At 41.1% G+C, this 18,126-nt stretch overlaps 1 protein-coding gene across 10 annotated transcripts in view; it reads left to right on the top strand.

Annotated features, from left to right (window-relative positions):
- P4HA1 (prolyl 4-hydroxylase subunit alpha 1) overlaps positions 1-18,126 on the top strand; it is a 40,486-nt gene extending 22,360 nt beyond the window's left edge. For 4 of the 10 annotated variants that reach the window (XM_030487725.1, XM_030487722.1, XM_030487724.1 and 1 more), the window contains 7 exons: positions 3,264-3,334; positions 8,890-8,989; positions 10,397-10,450; positions 12,579-12,644; positions 13,144-13,212; positions 13,886-13,982; positions 14,487-18,126. In XM_030487725.1, the coding sequence (XP_030343585.1) occupies positions 3,264-3,334; positions 8,890-8,989; positions 10,397-10,450; positions 12,579-12,644; positions 13,144-13,212; positions 13,886-13,982; positions 14,487-14,557 (528 nt within the window). In that variant the 3' untranslated portion in view covers positions 14,558-18,126. Of the gene's footprint in view, positions 1-2,024; positions 2,096-3,263; positions 3,335-8,889; positions 8,990-10,396; positions 10,451-10,513; positions 10,568-12,578; positions 12,645-13,143; positions 13,213-13,885; positions 13,983-14,486 lie in introns of all 10 variants that reach the window. The other 6 variants (XM_030487726.1, XM_030487728.1, XM_030487730.1 and 3 more) reach the window with 4 other exon arrangements.

Here is an 18,126-nt window from a genome sequence, read left to right as displayed (position 1 = left end):
CTCAACTGTCAAGAGTAAACAGGAGCATCGAAGACAAACAGCAAACTGATGGAGTTGCCTTCTGTATCCAGTTGGTGCGACTCCGCATCTCAAGATGTGTGTTAAAAATGTAGTTAGTTGAATTTATTTTTTTGATCCTTTACCAGTGACTTCTAAAATAAGGCTTAAACTTGTAGAAATACATTTTTCCTGCCTTTTTGTTTTTAGCCTAAATGGCTTTTTGGCTAGAGAGAGCTGAGCAAATGAAGGTTAGAGGGGTAAGTGTATTAAGTACAGGACAAATTCTTAGCTTGGTCTGCAGCAAAGTAAACCAGTTGTTGGTTATACATGAGCACATCAAAGATGTGGCTGTTGTTGGTCACTTCACTGAGTACTAGGTAGCCTGAAGGTGATTTTCAAGCTTCCTAAAGGCTGATGCATTGTATTTCTGAAGTAATATTCTGAACTATAAGCAAGAAGTACAAGCAATTCTCTTCAGTTGTAAAACATCTCTTCCTGCTCTCCTGTCAGAGCTGCAAAAGCTCTGGCATTATATCTGTGGAATATGACCAAATCGCTTCTTTGTGGAGTAGAAATAAGTCTTAGCATTGAAAATAAAAACCTGTGAGTTTGGTGGTTTTAACTTCTGAACTTGCTGAGATAATTATTTTCCTGAAAAATATTTGGCTTATGGTAAAAATGTGGAGATTCATAGTTCATTAATGTAGAAGCATGTGTATGCAGTTAGTGTTCCACTTACTTCCTATGGCCGAGGCCTTGCAGAGCTCAGTAACAAGTGTAGCAAGAGAGTTGTGGTTTTTGGGACCGAGAGGTCATCTTCTTCCCGATGCTAAGGATGTTACCATTGCTGGCTCTCAGAAGACAGCACTGTCTGATCTGTGCCCAGCCTTCTGCTATACTGGCAGCATAAGCTGGCAGGATGAAGCCTTATTATTCAGCTTTGGGAGTCTCACTGGAGACTTGATTCTTACATCTGTCTGCATGGGATGAGAGGAGAGGCAGCAGATTGAGCAAGTCCCTTGTCTAGTGGGATGTATCCCTGCCCATGGCAGAGGGGTTGGAACTAGATGATCTTTAAAGGTCCTTTCCAACCCAAACCAGTCTGCGATTCTATGTTAAAAGTTCCCAGTACCTTTTCTTGTTAGTAGGCATGGAGAGGCCTTGATTTAGTTAATTTATTTTAACAATAGAAAAATACTTTTAATTGTTTGGGATTTGGTATGCCATTTTGTGTCTCTTCCAAAATTTGGGCTCTGCAGCTGAACCTTTCCAGTTATGCATAATGGAGAGTGTCTGATTAGTATATGAAGCAAGTTAAAAGGCACACATAAGGTTCCCAATCAGTGTTGATGTAGGTGGGATGGTGTCAAGTGAATGTAGCACTAGGAAGGGAAGGCCTTGAACCAAGAGTTCTCGCTCCATGTAACTTAGGTATACTGTGTAAATGCGTCTATGGACTAACCAATTAGTTTGTGTTAGCAGCCAGTGTTAAAGGAGTTCAGTGCTGCTTTTGGTGTAGAAAGAATAAAAAAGGCTCATCTTTCACTTATACAAGATCACAGTGTTGCCTGGATTCAATTTAACTGTAAAACTCATCTTACACGTGCAAGACAGAGTGCTAACAAAGGCCCAATTGTACACATGCCATAATATTGTACCGCTGCCAGCAATATGAAGGAAATGAAAGCTTCTAGTTTACTTTATTCAGGCGACTGTTCTTCTTGCTACGGAAATGGAAACATTACTTCCAGAAAACTTGATCTTCTCTAATGCTCTGTTTAAAAGAAAAAAATAAGCCAAACAAAACACACCTCTCTTTTAGTAAAACTGGAGACCCTCCCTCCTTCCCCATCACTGGGGCATGAATTTCCACCCCTTCCATGAAAGAAAACCCACCACAAAAGGTGACTGGGTGGCTTGTGTGGCAGCTTGCGTGACATTTCCCCTTAGGCTTCTGAATGGTCGGATTGCTGTGATGCAGTATGTGCTTTGTAATGCAACTATTCTGATGGTTCGCTTCACAGCTGAGGCGAGCCACCATTTCAAACCCCATAACAGGAGCCTTGGAGACGGCACATTACAGAATTAGCAAAAGGTAAGAGAGCTCTGCCAGATGTTTTGGGCCTGTAATGAGTGAGTAGATTCTGCTCATTATGGGGAAAAAAGAGGTGGTCTAAAAAGACAACTTTGGCTTTGAGGTCCACCACTTTATTACATGCAGATTTGTAACAGGCTGTTCCTGCTGAGTTTCTCAGTCTTTTCCTTCAGCTAGAAGTTCTGGGAGCGTATTTTGATTTCTTCTTTTTCTTGGTCACCTTCTCAGTGCATGTTCTCAAATGATGATCTGTACAAGAAGCAGGTCTCTACAATCAGTATTAAAAAGTACATGATGCTACAAAGCCTTCAGCAGAATACAGGTTTTGTTTGGGTTTGGTTTTCGTGGTGGTTTGGGTTTTGTTGGTTTTTTTTAATATTCACTTCCCCTTGCTTTGCTCACCCACCAAAATTTTTTCTCCCTTTCCTTGTAAAATCTAGCAGACCACTTAAAGTGCCTGCACAGGTGTAAGATGTGCTTTTAGGCCTTACTGTGCATGGCAGCTAGAGTGGCAATCAAAACAGTGGTTCATTAGTCACACAGCAGCATTTCATTGTCAGAGATAATCCTGTGCTCCTGTCTGGGCTCTTTTACGTCCTGCCTGACGCAAATCTGGCAGAACACAATCTTGTTTTCACTCAGCTCCTGGTTCTTTCCACCTTGTCTATTAAGTATTATGAGTCTTGATTTTAGCCAAAATTTTCCAAAATAGGCTTGCTCTAAAAGAAACCATCTGCCCCCCACCCGTCTTTTCTCCCTCTCAGCACTCCCCTCCCCATTTTTAATAGTGGTGATTAAAGATTGGCTACACATTCCATCAGCATTAAACCAAAATTCTGGAAGGAGTTAAACTTCTGGTGAAGAGGAATTGTCTGTGAAACTCAGCACCATAAATTACTTGCAGAAAGTCTCTAGTTGAAAACAAACAAAAAAAAAAGGAAAAAATAAAAAGGGAGGAAAAAAGTGAAAGGACAATCTAACCAAATTTTTCCAACCAATTTGTTTTGATTTGGACATGGCAGCTACAGCTTCTGTTGCCCTTCTAATATTGCTAATTTAAGAGCATTGCATACCATCCAGACCAATCGGAACCCTTTCAAACACCTGTGGCTTGGCAAAAAAAGCAGCCTACTAGGTGGGTAAGCCCTTGTCCTTTCTCTTTTTGTAGCTGAGCCGTGCTACTGTTCATGACCCTGAGACTGGGAAACTGACTACAGCACATTACAGAGTCTCTAAGAGGTAAGGGGAACGTCTTCCAAAGGTATACTCACTCCGAGGAAGTCTGTTCTGGGACTGTACAGCTTCATCTCTAAACGTGGGGCAAATGAGGATTTTCGCGTAACTTTTCTATTCTTAGTCTCTCTAGAAGAAAGAGAATAGCCTAAAGCAAACTAAGCTCTCATATAACAAAGCAAGCAGTCTGCTGAAATAGAAAGTAGTTCTAAATGTTAGTGGTAGCCAAGATGGAAGTGCCCTTTTCTGCTTAGCATGGCTTGTCTAGTGTAACTAATGTACTAAAATGTTAGTGCAGCGTGGGGTTCTGCTTACACTAACAAACAGTGGAAAAGGCTGGCTGGGTAGCTCGCCCCTACCTCTAAACTTTGGCACTTGCTTAAAACTAGGCACTGGTGAGCTGCTGTGATTCGTGGGAACAGTGCAAAGAAAGCCAGTTGATAACTTTAGAGAATTTCCTTGTTTAAATGTTTGAAAGTAGTTACTGCTTTAAAAGAAAACTAGTATTCCTTCAACTTCTTTGCACCAAAAACCTGAAATTTGAATGGCTAGTAGCTTAAGGGTTTTATCTTTTTAAAGAAATATATAGCTAAATAAAAGTGCTGCAAAACACCGCATCACAAAAATTGATTGATTTAGGAATTATTATAACTCAGGGAAACTGGAAAACCATTGTAGCTGAAGTCTGATCCTTAAAGCCACGCTTGTTACAAGTAGTGGCAAGTTGAAAATGTTTATTATTATACGCTGAAAACAGCCTTGCACCTTCAGCAGCGTGCAGGTCGCCTTACTCATCAGAGCATGTGCAAGGCAGCGGGAGTCCTTTGGAAATTGTCTGGTGAGCTCTTACGTATTTGCTCCTTAAAACTACCTCCACAGGCCCCCCTTCAAAATCACTTCAGGAACATATGTCTTCCTGTTTGACATGTGTTGCATTTAATTTTTAGGTCTTGTTTTTAATTTTAAAGTCTGTCCATGTGTTATCTGTCTTGGTTATCTGTGACTGCATATTTTAAAAGCATTGATTCAGTCTTGGGATTTGTACTCTGTGACACACAGATACTCTGAGGCATTTACTGAAGACACTTGTTAATCCTCATGGATTTCTGTCAAACTTGATGTGCTAATAATAGGAATCCAAAAAGGTGACCAGGTCACTAGCTGAAATTGAGATGCATAATTGTCCCCTATTTAAATAGATGATCCTTAGTAAAATAAAAACTTCATAGTTTTGATTTTTCTTTAGTGAGAAGTGTTATGCCTTGAGACTACTGCAGATGCCACAGTCAGATATGGACTTAGAATTGCAAAGAAACATGTAAATGGGGCATAGCACATTGCAAAGTTAGCAGAGACAATTTTTTGAGGGTAGGAACAGCTTTGAGGGTGGAGGAAGACTTCCCCTTCTCATGGTTCCCCTTGTTGCATTTCTCCATGTGCAGATTAAGATGTATATACTTTTCAAGAGAAATTGACACCTAAATCTATAGTAGCAGGTAAAAGCTACCCTCAAAATTCCCAACCCAGGCTGCTTTAGAAGGATCATGTTATTAATGCTTGATCACTAAACTCCCGCAGAACTACTGGTAGAAATATCTTTCTCTTAGAGCTGTTTGAACTGGTTTGGATTCCAAATGAATCATTGCTCCTGAAAACCAAAAAATGCTTGCTTTATTTTTTTAATAGAGGACTGCTTTCCCTCTCCAAACATTCTTTCCTAGTAAATGCACTTCTAAATTACAGCATTCCTCGCTTTGAGAGGACTACTGTTCACTGTGCAGTACGTGGCAGGCTGCATAAAAGGGGGCACCTTGCCAGCAGTATGAGGAGCACCATCAAGCTGTGCTGTGTGCAGTACCAGAATAAACTCGGCCGCTCTGACACTGCTTTTAAAGAAGCTGCTGGCATTTTTTTCTCTCTCCTCCCAGCAGCCAGTCGGAGCTTGCAGCACATAATGTTAGTTTCCACTTCAGAAATACCAGTCTGTGCTTTTATTCACTCCCTGTTGTGTCTCTACTAGTACTTTTTACATACAAGTACATTTCAGAACGTTTTTTAACATAAATGCCAGTATTTTGTGTGACCAGTGACTATATAAAAGCAGTGTTGAAATACTCTGGTGCAGTGCTGGTGTAGCTGAGAGTAAGAACATAGTCTTTGTAATATCTGGTACTAGACTGACTACTGCAGTTGGAGAAGATGAGCTTTTGGGTGTATAAGCAAGCCCTTGTATGTCATGTAGCTCTGGAAAGTTGCCTGGGTTTTTTCCTAATATATTGCTTAGTCTAAAATTGCTTCTGCATATAAGCATTGTGCTATTAAAAATCCCTAATAAGATACCTGATACAGGATTGTAAGAGGGAGAAGTAAATGCAGTTACTGCTAGCAGTTTAACAAATATAAAAGTTGTTAGAAACCAGATCTGTGTGAGGAAGAAGAAAAGCCAAATCCCCCAGTGTGAATTCAGCATGTGAATGATATTCTTTCAATTTCTGTAATATTTTAGCATAGTTTATGAGTGTCTTTTTACAAAGCCAAGTGGGACACCAAAATACTATGCCTTTGTAGTCAGGGAATTTTGGGGTTTGGTGTGGTAGTTATTAAAGAAATACCAAATCCTCATGTCACCCAAATCCAAGTCACCCACATCTTAAACTGCCATGCTTATGACTTCCCAGAAGTAAGCTTCTTGGTGTGATGTTTTCTGCCCTTAGTGGACTCAAAGGTGTCAGCTGGTCAAAAATATGACAGGATGGTGCTCATGCAAATTCTTCTTTCAGATGAGCAACTTAATTTAACAAATGTCTATTGAAGAATAGAGCTGTGTGTATTTACTGAATCATGCTGAACCGTGACTTATGCATATATTAGAAGAAAAAAGTTTGCTGAGCACAATTCAAGGCTGTTTATTCTGCCCAGTGGGGAGTCATTTATTTTTTTTTTAATGGACAAGAGCAGGAGAAAAGACTCCTTTGTATGAAGGAATACCTAAATGGCTCTAAATAGTCTTGAACTAGGCACACACTCTACATTGATGTCAGCAGAGGACCATGCCTGAGACTAGCAACAAAGGAGAACAGTGTTGGGCAGATTGTTATAATCCGTGAAGGCCACTAGACAAAGCCTGCAAGTAAGCGAAGCCCTCTGTTGTGCATCCTAAATGCCACAGGCACAGAGACCTCCCAATACTGGACGATTGGTGCAAGGTTCTGCAGGCTCTCCTGAGTTCTCTGCCCTTGTGGAAGCAGCTTTCATGGTGCTTACAGGGTTAAATCACACTGTAACTCTTCACAGGAACCTTAAGAACTACAGGCTTCCCCCTAAGTTTTGCTCAGCAGACAGACTGGCACTTGGAATATGGTTTCAGTTCCCTGTTTCCTCGACCTTTCATAGACTTTCTTTGTGTCCTTGGCCAATTACTTGTATTTCTAAAATACATATAGTACTTTCTCTTCGTGAAAGGCTGTAGTAGTCTCCCTGTTGAAAGCATTACTTGCAACTCTAAATAGCCAACATGGTAAGAATACTTTTTTATTACTTTGGTGGGCTTTTTGTTTTGGGTTGTTGCGTTGGTGTGTTGTTTATGGTTTTGGGGTTTTTTTTTATTTCAAACCTTTATATGTAGACTGGACAGAAGTAGCAAGAGCCTACCCTTTGAAGCTGATGGTTGTGTTGGGGCTTTTTTTGTGTATGAAGTGATGGTAGGATTGCTTGTGAGTTTTAAGTGTTCAACATGGCTGCATAGCATGCGGCTGCATAGCTGCTTTTGTGTGTGCGTGCTTCATATAAATAGTCTTTATTTCCAGCATAAATCAAATAAGGTTGCATTGTAACACTTCCTTTATACTAACAGTGTTCAGAAATGGATGAATGTGTGTTTGTGCAAGTCTGTCTTGAGAAATCCTATTTCTTTTATCTATAGCTCATTTGTCTTTTTTAAAAAAAAAAAAAAAAGCTTGTAGAGATTCTGTAACCTGTGTCAGTGCCTTGTGTCATGTGTCATGCTACTGTTCCTCCCACGCAAAGTATTTTGTTTGTTTGGGGTTTTTTAATACAAATTTTACATTACAGAAAACAACCTTCATTTTAGCATAGATGTAAAAGTTAATTTGAATAGAAATCCTACAGTGTACTTGCCAGCAGGTATTTCTGTCTAAGTCTTGTAAAAAGCAGCAGGAACCTCTGATGAGCCCAAAATGCTGAGTCAGATGCTAGAAAAAAGGTAGAACTAGCTCTTCCTACTGTCCTGCAAAAAGGGGGAAAATGGGGCCCAAATCATCAGTATTATCATCCATATTAGTGACTAGGAGACTGCCAAACGGAATAAAGAGGAGGACCGCAGAGGCAGTGAGCATGCCAAGAGAGGGAAAAGATTCCTGGGCAAAATGAAGGTGCATTGGCTAGAATAGGATGAATAAAGCAGCAAGAAAAACAAGCATCAGGTGAGCAGATGAGTGGGTAGCTAAAATCAATATTTTTTCAAAGAGAACAAAATACTTGTAAAGAGATAAAAAATGCCTGTGTGTTTGTTTCCATGTAAGCAACTGGATGTGTTCACAGCTGGTAAGGGTCCAGCAGAGCTGCGGTTATACTAAGCTTGTGCCTTTTTCTGCCAAACATTGCTATTCTGGGTATGTGGCTGCTTCTGGATGGCACAGCTGCTTCCCAGTTATGCAGCTTTCAAGAATGAGCACCACATAAAGTAGAAAATGCCACACTGGGCCTGGGTGACGGCAGTGATTTTCGTGTAAAAATGTTGCTCTAGCTATGCATACCTTTCTCTGCTAAGTAGTTTGCCAATTAAATTCAGTATTTCTAGCTGAAAAGTTCCAATATACAATAGGAGGCAGACATTTTGAAGATGCCTTTGGCACTGTGAGGCTGACCTTTCACATTTATATTAATAAAAAATTGGTGCTGAATACCAAATTTGTAATAATCTGTTCTGGTAGAAATTGTTCAACAGCTAAAATGGTGAATGATTTTATGCATTATTTAATTGTTTACTTGTTTTCAGAATGATTTTTTAGTACCATTGCATAGGTAAGGAATGTGAAAGGACAGATCACAGTGTGCTTACCTCTAAGTGTATGAAATGTACAAGGGCCAAGTTACAATCACATAGACACAGCATATGCTAAATAAAGTAACTCACCTATTCCTCTCTCAAGTGTTGCTTCAAAATGCATCCAGTGTGTGGTCCAAATTAGCTGTTTGGAATGGGTAAGAGCAAAACTAATTTTTTTTCTAAAACAGCTTCAAGCAGATTTCACTGGTTGGAATGTTCTTGTCAGCCATTTGATAGTCCAGTGTGGGAATTAAGGCACTTAGTTTTAGAGCTTTATTAAACAAGAGCTGTAACTGTTCTTTCTAGAAAACATGTTTATTAAATGCAGGCCTTTATAATACCCTGGAAATATTTCAGATCATCACAACAAATTCTTGAAAAGTATGAAAAAATAATCTCAAATTCCAGGTAATTCCAAATGTTGCTTTTGTGCTGCTAGCTTACTGCCAATTGCTACCATTATTTATTAATTGGTTTTTTCCCTCCTTCTTAGTGCTTGGTTGTCTGGATATGAAAGCCCTGTGGTATCTCGCATTAACACAAGGATACAGGACCTAACAGGACTTGATGTCTCCACAGCAGAGGAACTACAGGTAAACTGTTAGGACAAGCATGGTGGCAAATGCCACTTGGCATTTCATTTTGGTTGACTTTGTGTGCAGCGCCATGCTCACTCAGGTGAGGTGGCCACAAAAGCTCATTCAGCCCAGAGGCAGCTGATGTCATGGCTAGTTTGAATTGAGGCCATGGGAGGAATGCGTGGCTTTTTTGCAGGGAGGAAGAAAAGAAGTTGTCTTTGCAGAGCAGTGCTTACTTGAGTGTGAATGGCTTTCTATTTCTGGAGGGAAACAGTAATAACTGAAACTCCCGATGTTTGTTGAAGTGGATGTGTAATTTGTTTTTATTTATGCTAGTAAAAGTGAATTTTATTGCTGCTACTACCACTGCTGTCATGATAATAGAAGTTTAGCTTGTCTGATACTTACCGAAAGGGGGAGAGAATGGGTGTTTAGATTTGCCATCCCGTCTGTGGTCCTAGAAGGCCAACATTGTTTGATGTCTCTGTAACGTGGGAAAGACTGACTGTACTGTAAGTTGAGTAAATTTTGTTTTAGAAGTACTTAGGGTTATTCATTTGTTTGAGGCTTTTGAATGAATAGCTGCGTCACTTATTCTGAGGAAACACAAATACCTAGAAAGCAGGACACCTAGAAAGTGGTTCCTGAAAGCTGTTGTGCTACTGCGCTACTCTGTCAAGACTCCTGATGATAAAATTCCCAAGCATCTGGATGAAAATTGAGGTTTAAGAAAAAAAAAAAATCAGGAAGAGGGACAGTGGATCCTCTTTACTGAAAGGCATCAAAAAGTGATTTAAACTTTATAAAGTACCATGACCTATTTTGAAGAGTATAGAGCCTGTGAAATGTCTGTGAAATGAAGAAAAGCATTTTTGTACCATTGGGAAGTACCACAGATTCCTTACCTGGAGTATACTCCATCTTGCAGTGCCAGTCTTTGATGTGCTGTTGCTTTTGTAGCCAAACATGTTGGGGCTCCTTGGAGGCTGTGGCTGTCCAGGTCTTCAGGAGTTTCATGGTCAGGTTCTATGACCTGGAAGTCTTTAGATCAGACAGTAGACAGAAATGGGGGAATGTCTTTACCTGTTCAGCTGGGGGCGAACAGAAGAGCTTTCAAGGAAAGGACTCCTAGGGAAGGGCAGGTTGGGCTGTGGCTTTGCTGGGAGCTGGTGTCCAGCTGAGAACTGCAAAGGTGGGCTGAGACACTAAAGCTCAGAGTCAGGTTCTGGCTGGGTGAAGTCAGAGCTATTTGTGAATAAATAGTAGGATTTTGCTGCACACAGGATAGTGTAGCTGATGGCAATTGGCAGTTTCCTGTGGCTTGATTTTTAAGCTTCATCTGTCAAAAGGTTGTAGATGATGGTCAAATTCTTGTCTGGATAAATAGCTTTACTAGATTTTGTGCTTCTCCTTTCACTGTAGGTAGCCAACTACGGAGTAGGAGGCCAGTACGAGCCTCATTTTGATTTTGGAAGGGTAAGTCCTATTTTCTGTCTCCACCTCTTTCTTCTTCACAAGCACTGTGTTTCTCTTTTTCAGGTGGCAAATTATGGAGTGGGAGGACAGTATGAACCCCACTTTGACTTTGCATGGGCAAGTAAAGAGATGGAGGAGAGATAGTCACCTGGTGAAGCCAGCCTCTTGGCTGTGGCACACTTTTTATTCTTGAATGTGTATTAAATTTTGTAGCTCTTCAACTTTTCTAATCTATGTTAGTAGAGAAAGCCCTCTAAACCACCAGCTGAACCCATAAGCATTTTGAGCATCACAAAGCAAAATGGTTTTTCTTCAAAAATATAATTCAAAAAAATTATTCTAAGGAGATGACTGTTTGTTAGTTCTTAAGAGAGCAAAGGGCATTAGCTTTATTCTAAATCTGAGGAAACATTTAGAAGTATTCTAGCTGACCAAGGCACTGGCCATGTAAAGCCATGTCGTTTAAAATCACTGAAGGATATACAGCTAAACTGGGTGAGAGCTTATAATGCCCTCCTCTATGAGAAAGGCTTTGTAGACAGTGTAGGATAACTTTCATTGCTGCTTACTGTATAGGCCTGCAATGTTGAGAGAGAACTTCTCCTTGGACCACATGGTTTAGGGCAAGGTGTCCCTGCCCATGGCAGGGGGGTTGGAACTAGATGATCTTAAGGTCCTTTCCAACCCAAACCATTCTATGATTCTTTCCCCAGAGCTGACACACAGCTACTCTTGAAGAGATTTTGAAAATACAAGTGCTCTGTGAGTGTAGTTCAGATGTTGATTGCTAGCAGAGTCCTGAAACTGGAAGAAGCCTCCTGAGGTCTTCTCATCTCACCATCCTTAATTTTTATTTATTTTATTTAAATTCCCAACTTATTTCAGTTCCAGCTTAAAATGCAGACTGCTGGAAATAATGCCACTGAATTCAGTTGGTTATTTATTGGGCATACTTATGCGTGATTTAACACCTTCAGATTAACCTTACACTGTGAATCCAAGCCACCAACTATTAATCAGAATCTCTGCTCTATAAGCACATGCTCGAAAGCATTGCAAATGATTAACAGGTTTTGTTCAGAAATGCATGGGTTAATTTCTGGAGTAATGATTGCTGGAATTTTAGCACACTCAAATAGTGGTCACAGAGGGTGGGTTCTAGAAGTAAAAATAGAGGTGTGACAAAAGTTGATGTCCAACCCATCAAAATCGGGTTTTGTTCTTGCAAGTTAAGTGAAAAACCCTCTTTAATTACCAAAAGGCTCTCTTGGCTAGTTACAAGCTCTGCTGAGGCACACTCAGCTTCCTCCCTCCTTCTCAGCCGTAATGCAAGAGCAACAATAACCTGCACATGCAGGAGTGTGGTGAGGAGGAGACCTCCGTTTGAGCACAGCGCTGGGCTGGTGGTGTTGCAGCCACGTCACGCACGTTCTCATGCATTTAGGCAGGGACGTACCTTACACCTGTCGAAAGCTTCGGGAACAGCTGCCACAGACACCCTGTGTCTGGGGTAGCACACTGCTTAATGCATCACTCAGTGGATTTTTAACAGCATTCTAAAATGCCTTTGTGTGCCAGGGAGGAGCGCAGAATGCAAAAGGCCACCTAGGCGAGCAGCAGCCTGCCTGGCACAGATCAGAAAGGCAAGGAGCAGGAAAAGGGGGTGAGTGCCACAAAGGCAGAGCCACCCCTAAAGGAGCAGGGTTGGCAACTGCCCTCAGGGCATGCCTGGAGCCACCCCTGCGGCAGAGCTCTGCTGTAGCACAATTCCCAGTGAATGTGGGCCTGAAGGGCTGCCCATACTCATCTTGGCCAAGGACAAGATGAGATAAGTGAGTGTAATTAAATAAGTTTGTGGCTGTGAAGAGGATTTATATACTCAGACAGTAGAGTTGTTACTTATCATTAGCAATTTGGGCTTATGCCCTCCCTGTCCTACAGAATTTTAAAATAACTAGTTTACTTAAATTAATAGATGATACATATTGTATTCTCCCCTCCTTCCAAATAGAGGGATTGAATTAATTTTTCTGCATGAGTTTGTCTGCTGCTGGCTCTGCAGCTGTGTGTCATTGGCTCCTCTCAAGAATCAAGATGAAATGCTTACTAAATCTGCTTTTATTCACAGAAAGATGAGCCAGATGCTTTTAAGGAATTGGGAACAGGCAACAGAATTGCTACTTGGTTGTTTTATGTAAGTGATATATTTCTGCCGTGTGCTAGTGCCAAAAAAATTCTATCGCTGCCTATTCTATACCACTGAATTATTTGTTATGTTTTTTTTACTGAAGTGACTTGCAAATGAGGGCAGTCACTATTTTAATGGTGACACATACAGGGTATCTTCTTACCTATACATAGTAGTTCTTCCATATGTTCTTATGGAGGCTTTTCCACCTCAAAGTTCAGCATCAGCTCAAATTATTTGACTGTCTGTTCATTTTTGTATCTGTGTCAGTATTTGTAGCATGCTCATTGCCAAAGCACTTGAGCATGTAACAGTCGGGGCAAGGCTGACTCTTGCATTGGAACAGAGTGGGTGGGTTTCAGCCTTGTTCAAGGCCGTTAATCATGCAGCCTTTGCTCACTAATTGGGAGGTAGAAGTTAAGTTGTTTAGTAACCTAATTCTGATTTACTAAAACGTGAGAATGTGTCAGCTTGCAACTTACACATGCCTTTCCCACCTTTTCAGATGAGCGATGTGTCAGCAGGGGGAGCTACTGTCTTTCCTGAAGTAGGAGCTAGTGTTTGGCCTAAAAAGGTAAGCGGGGTTTTTTTATCAGTGTAACCACTTCTCTCTCTCCAGCTACTCAAAAATATAACAGATGTACAAACGTTTAAAAAGAAGCTTTACAATGAGTTTATGTAAAGAAGATTAGAGCCCTGTTCATGGAAGCACAGTGGTACTTAATTTTAAGTGGAGCAACTATAGAGTACTACTAGTGATTCTAAGGGCCTCTGCTGTTCTGCCTGTTTAACTCATAGTTATGTTTTGGACTTAGCTGCTTCTAATGCATAGGCTTTGCAAAACATGATGATACTCAGAGCTGTAAGCAGGTTTAGTCTTGAGGCATCTGTAGGGAATTCTCCCTGAAGTTGTGTGTTCACTTTATTTCCCCTCAAAAGGGTCCCTAATAAGATCTGTCTTTGCTGGCCTGCTGCTCATTTTTAGTAAATCATCTTGCTTTATAAAAGCAGTCAGAGTTGAATGAAACTGGCTTAGGGTTTAATTAAAAATAACAGCCAAGAACTTATAGACGCAGAATGAGTCAAAGGAGACTCCTTAGGAAAGCAAATGATGGAAAAGAGCCTTCAGTTTAAAAGGAATGTCTGAAGTACCAATACACATACCTTCGCCTTATTGTTTAGTGAGTTAGTGTGAAAGTATGTATCATGCAGAGCAAAATGCTGAGGGTTTCCACTGCAATTTCCAGGGAACAGCTGTATTCTGGTACAATCTCTTTCCAAGCGGAGAAGGAGATTACAGCACGCGGCATGCGGCCTGCCCCGTACTAGTTGGAAACAAATGGGGTAAGTACCACTCATGTTGTTCTCGCTGCCACAGAACAACCTGGAGGTCTGGGGCTTTGTTGGTGGGTTGTCTTGGTTTTCTTTTTGCTCTGCGCTTCATGGTGGAATAAAAAGCAGCCAGAAATTAGGTCCTTTATAGAATCATAGAATAGTTTTTTATAAAGAACTCTATTTTGTAGCTATGTCTACTTCATATCTCTATATGTTACATTTTATGTATGATATATAGCAGCATTTTCTGTTATATAAAATATGTAATGCTATATCTACTTTAGTAGTCTTTTGTAGTTTTGCAGCTACTGGAAGGTTTTTTCTATCTTGGATTTATTGGGAAGGTTTTTTCCATCTTGGATTTACTAGACCAACTTCACATTTGTGTGTGTTTATATAGGAAAATTAAGATAATGCTGTGCTGAACTGAAAGCTGCCAGTAGCATATATTTAGCTTAAATAGAAGCACAAGCTAACCAGGTGCAGTGATCAAATACCTTTATGTCTTTGCAGTATCCAATAAATGGCTCCATGAGCGGGGACAGGAATTCCGAAGGCCATGCACTTTATCAGAGTTGGAATGATGCAGACTTGTCCTTTGTCTCTTCTGTATTCAGTCTGTGTAAAATGCACACATCTCCTACAGTTTACAATTGACTAACACTCCACTACAGGTTCAGTCTTCAACTACACCGGTGTTTCATCTGTGGACAAAACAAATATGCTTTTAGTTCCCTTAAAATACCCCCTTAAGGTTTTATGAACAGAACATATTAAGGTCTATGAGTGTTACAAGAAAAAAAGAAAAAAAAAAAAGACAAAATACAGATCAGGGCCCCAGCCAGCAGTGGGGGGGTGTGTGGTGTTCCCTTCACCAGCACCCCTCTGGTCAGCATGGAAAGCCAGTGACTGTTCGCTCAGAGTCCTCCTTGCAGCTGTCAGTCTGCTAAAGGAGGGATGGTTTAATGGGAGGGCTCCCTTCTAAGGAGGGCTGAATTAAACCAGTTTGTATTCCTTAATTCCCAGACATTTGACTCCTTGCTTTTCTAGAGTGCCTGACCACTGCTGTTGAGAACTGCGGGCATGGTTTGTGTTTATCCAGGGAACAGGTTATTACCATGTTTTAGCCTGGGTTTCCACTTTCACAAAAGCCCCAATTTTCAAACCGTCTTCCTTCTCAGCTTCTGTAGGGAATTCAGCAGTTGCACACGCGTAGGTGAGATGCTTCAGCAGTGTTGTCTCAAACACATGCCTGCATCAGAGCAGCCTGACAATTTCAGCCCATCTTCCCTCCATTATTTTGTATATGTTTGTCCACATAAAGAAAGGCTGCTTTTATTCTGTCTTAGTAGTCAACTCAACCCTTACAATCTGTTCCTTGCGCAGTGGGGATGGGAGTGTTACCATCTTCATGAATCAAAATAGTTGTGCCTTAGCACACTGGAATTTTTAATTGGTTATGAGACTTCAGGTGATGAGGTAACACATAGTCACCCAGAATAGAATACAGTGCTCTCCACACTCATCCTCCCAGTTCTCAAGGCTTTGTAGGAAATTGTATGGCCCTATTTAAAATCCTAAATCTTTTTTGGGTGCTTTTTATTCTGCAAATGTTTTTCCCGCTGCGGATGCTGAATGCGGGCCACAGCAGTGACATGCCTTTAGTCACATGGCAGCTGCTTGCACAGGATGCCAGAGATGGTGCCTGCTCTGGGTGGTTTGGTATTGCTCACCTTGCGGAGGCTGCCTCCACTGCAGCCACACTCCTTATGTGTCACTGGCACACACAAGCAAGGAAGCGCTGGGAAGGGGCCTCCTCCAGAGGCTCTGGTGCTGCTCTCTTCACTGCTGCTTTTCCCACGAGCCAGGGCTGGAGCCACTCTGATTCATGCCACCCACAAAGGAAAACTGTCCCCAAAGTGAACAGTGCCCTCACTGGAAGAACTCACCCAGTGACTGCTGGGGACATTAGTGTATGACGAGTCATCCTTACACTGAGATGGAAGTTGAAACCTCTGAGGGATACTAGATTGTGGCTGCTCTAGCTGTTGAACTTTTGTTCTGCGCATCAGATTCCTGTGGGAACAATAACTGCCATCCCCGCTGTCCCCCAGCACGGGAAGAGCTAAGCAGGGTGCATTGAGGCTGCAGGGAGGCTCGCTTTCCTAAGCCCTTTCTCTTCAACAGCAGGGGTTTTGGCAAAATGTCTAACTATTCCACTAGCACGAGGGTAAGAACCCAAGTGAGCTGCTCCAGATGTCCCTGAACAGTCAGATTTTCTGGATGATGATGGTTTTGCTGATTTAGGGGTCAAGCCTGAAGTCTTTACCAAGGAATAAATTCCAGTTTTAGTTAATTGGATTTTCTGCCTCAATAAAATCTTGAAAATTGAGCCAAAATGGAGATGGAACCAACTGCTAACATGTTAGAAATACCTCGGGAATACTCAGAATGCAGTTTAAGGTACTAGATTTTGAGAAACTGCATACTTTGAGAAGACACTTTAAAATCTTTGCTGGAAAACACATTGTTATAGTTCTACTGAGCCTCTTAGGCATGGGACCTACGGAACTGCTTATCCTTAGCCCTGCACCTTCTTGCATTTCATCTGTGCTTTTGGCAGGTGTGAAACAGAGTCCATCCAGCTCTTAAGAAAACAAAAATTAGAAATAGTTCCACCTCATGTCTGTACTTCTCATTCATATTCAGAATAGCTGGTACACCAGAGCAGAGTCTGATACAAATAGATTCACTGAAGAAATGGGTTATCAGAGCATATTTTGATCACTGAATTATAATAATTAAAAAAACCAAACCTGTAACATTTTTACTTTCCTGAATTTTCTCTCTTTCACACATTCATCTCCATTCCTGTCTGTGGTTTCTTCTTCCCCATATTTTTTACTTACACTCCAAACAAAGGTAACCACAGCTGCAGGTGAGTCCTTCCCCTTTCCTGCAAGAATAGTAGAGCAAACAGTGAGGTGTGGGGAGTCTGACCTTTGGGGTGCTCATTTTCACTGTAGCTCCGAGGCATCTATAACTGCTTTTAGAAAAGCCAGTCCTGCAAGTTAATGAGCACAAAAAAATCCATGTATTACCACTGTGAACACACTTAGAAAACCTCTGGTTTTGCCATCACAGAAAAGCTTTTTTTTTCTTTCCTTCCTAAAGTGAGCAGAGAAGTTACTTGACACATAAAAAATAATTAAAAGTTAAAAATTGTGGAGTTTACGCGAGGTAAGCGAGAAATACTGAATTAAAAGTGTCAGTGACTGCTTTAGGTGCTACTGTAGTGGAAGAAACACTGTGGCCTCCTACACATTGAGTGAAGAAAGGAACGGTTGAACCACTGAGAAATCACAGGTTTGTTGTATTAAGCAGTGGGGTTTTTTCCTCCCATCTCTGTTCAACCAGCACTAAAACCTGAAAAGCTTGAGAGAAGCTGTGCAATGTCTGGGGAAGGTTGCTCAATGGTTCCCTCCCTCACCTCAGCCATCAGCAAGTACCTCCAGTCTTAAACAGCATTTTAAGAATGGGCTCTAGGAAGGATTGCTTGGGGAGTAAAAATGGTTTAAAATCATAGAATCAACTAGGTTGGAAAAGACCTTTAAGATCATCAAGTCCAGCCTTTAGTGTGTGACTTTTAAATCAGTGAACTCCTCACTGGCCTGCAGTTTTTTGGGGAAAAAAAAACAGTTTTTCTTGACAGTGGGAAATTTCACTTGGTTTAAAAAAAATAAAACTCCCCAAAACTAACACTCCAGCCTGCTGAGGCGCGTGCGACTGAAATGTGCCAGATCATTGGAAGACAAAGGGTAAGCTTAATGGTTTTAAACTGCACACAATCCTATTTCCTCCTTTTCCACTGCAGTAGTGGTCGCACACCCAACACTAACGTGTAAGGGATTACACAGGTGGAGCTGCTGCTTTCTCCCTTACCCCTTCATTTCTCAAAGGGCTTTTGGATCAAGAGCATAGCTCCTGTGTGACTCTAGTTTTGTATTAAAGATGACTGAAAACTGGCTCACAGTGACAACTGAGGAACTGCCTTACTGTTGAATTTTTTTGTAATTAAATTTTTAATGTAAAAAAAAAAAAAAAGGGCTTAAAATAAAAGCCACTGCCAGTAGCAGTGAAAAACCTTCCACAT

This window comes from Strigops habroptila, chromosome 5, assembly GCF_004027225.2.
Source record: "Strigops habroptila isolate Jane chromosome 5, bStrHab1.2.pri, whole genome shotgun sequence".
Taxonomy (NCBI): Eukaryota; Metazoa; Chordata; class Aves; order Psittaciformes; family Psittacidae; genus Strigops; species Strigops habroptila.
Note: the sequence above shows the minus strand (reverse complement) of the source record. Positions and strands in the feature narration are given on the sequence as shown.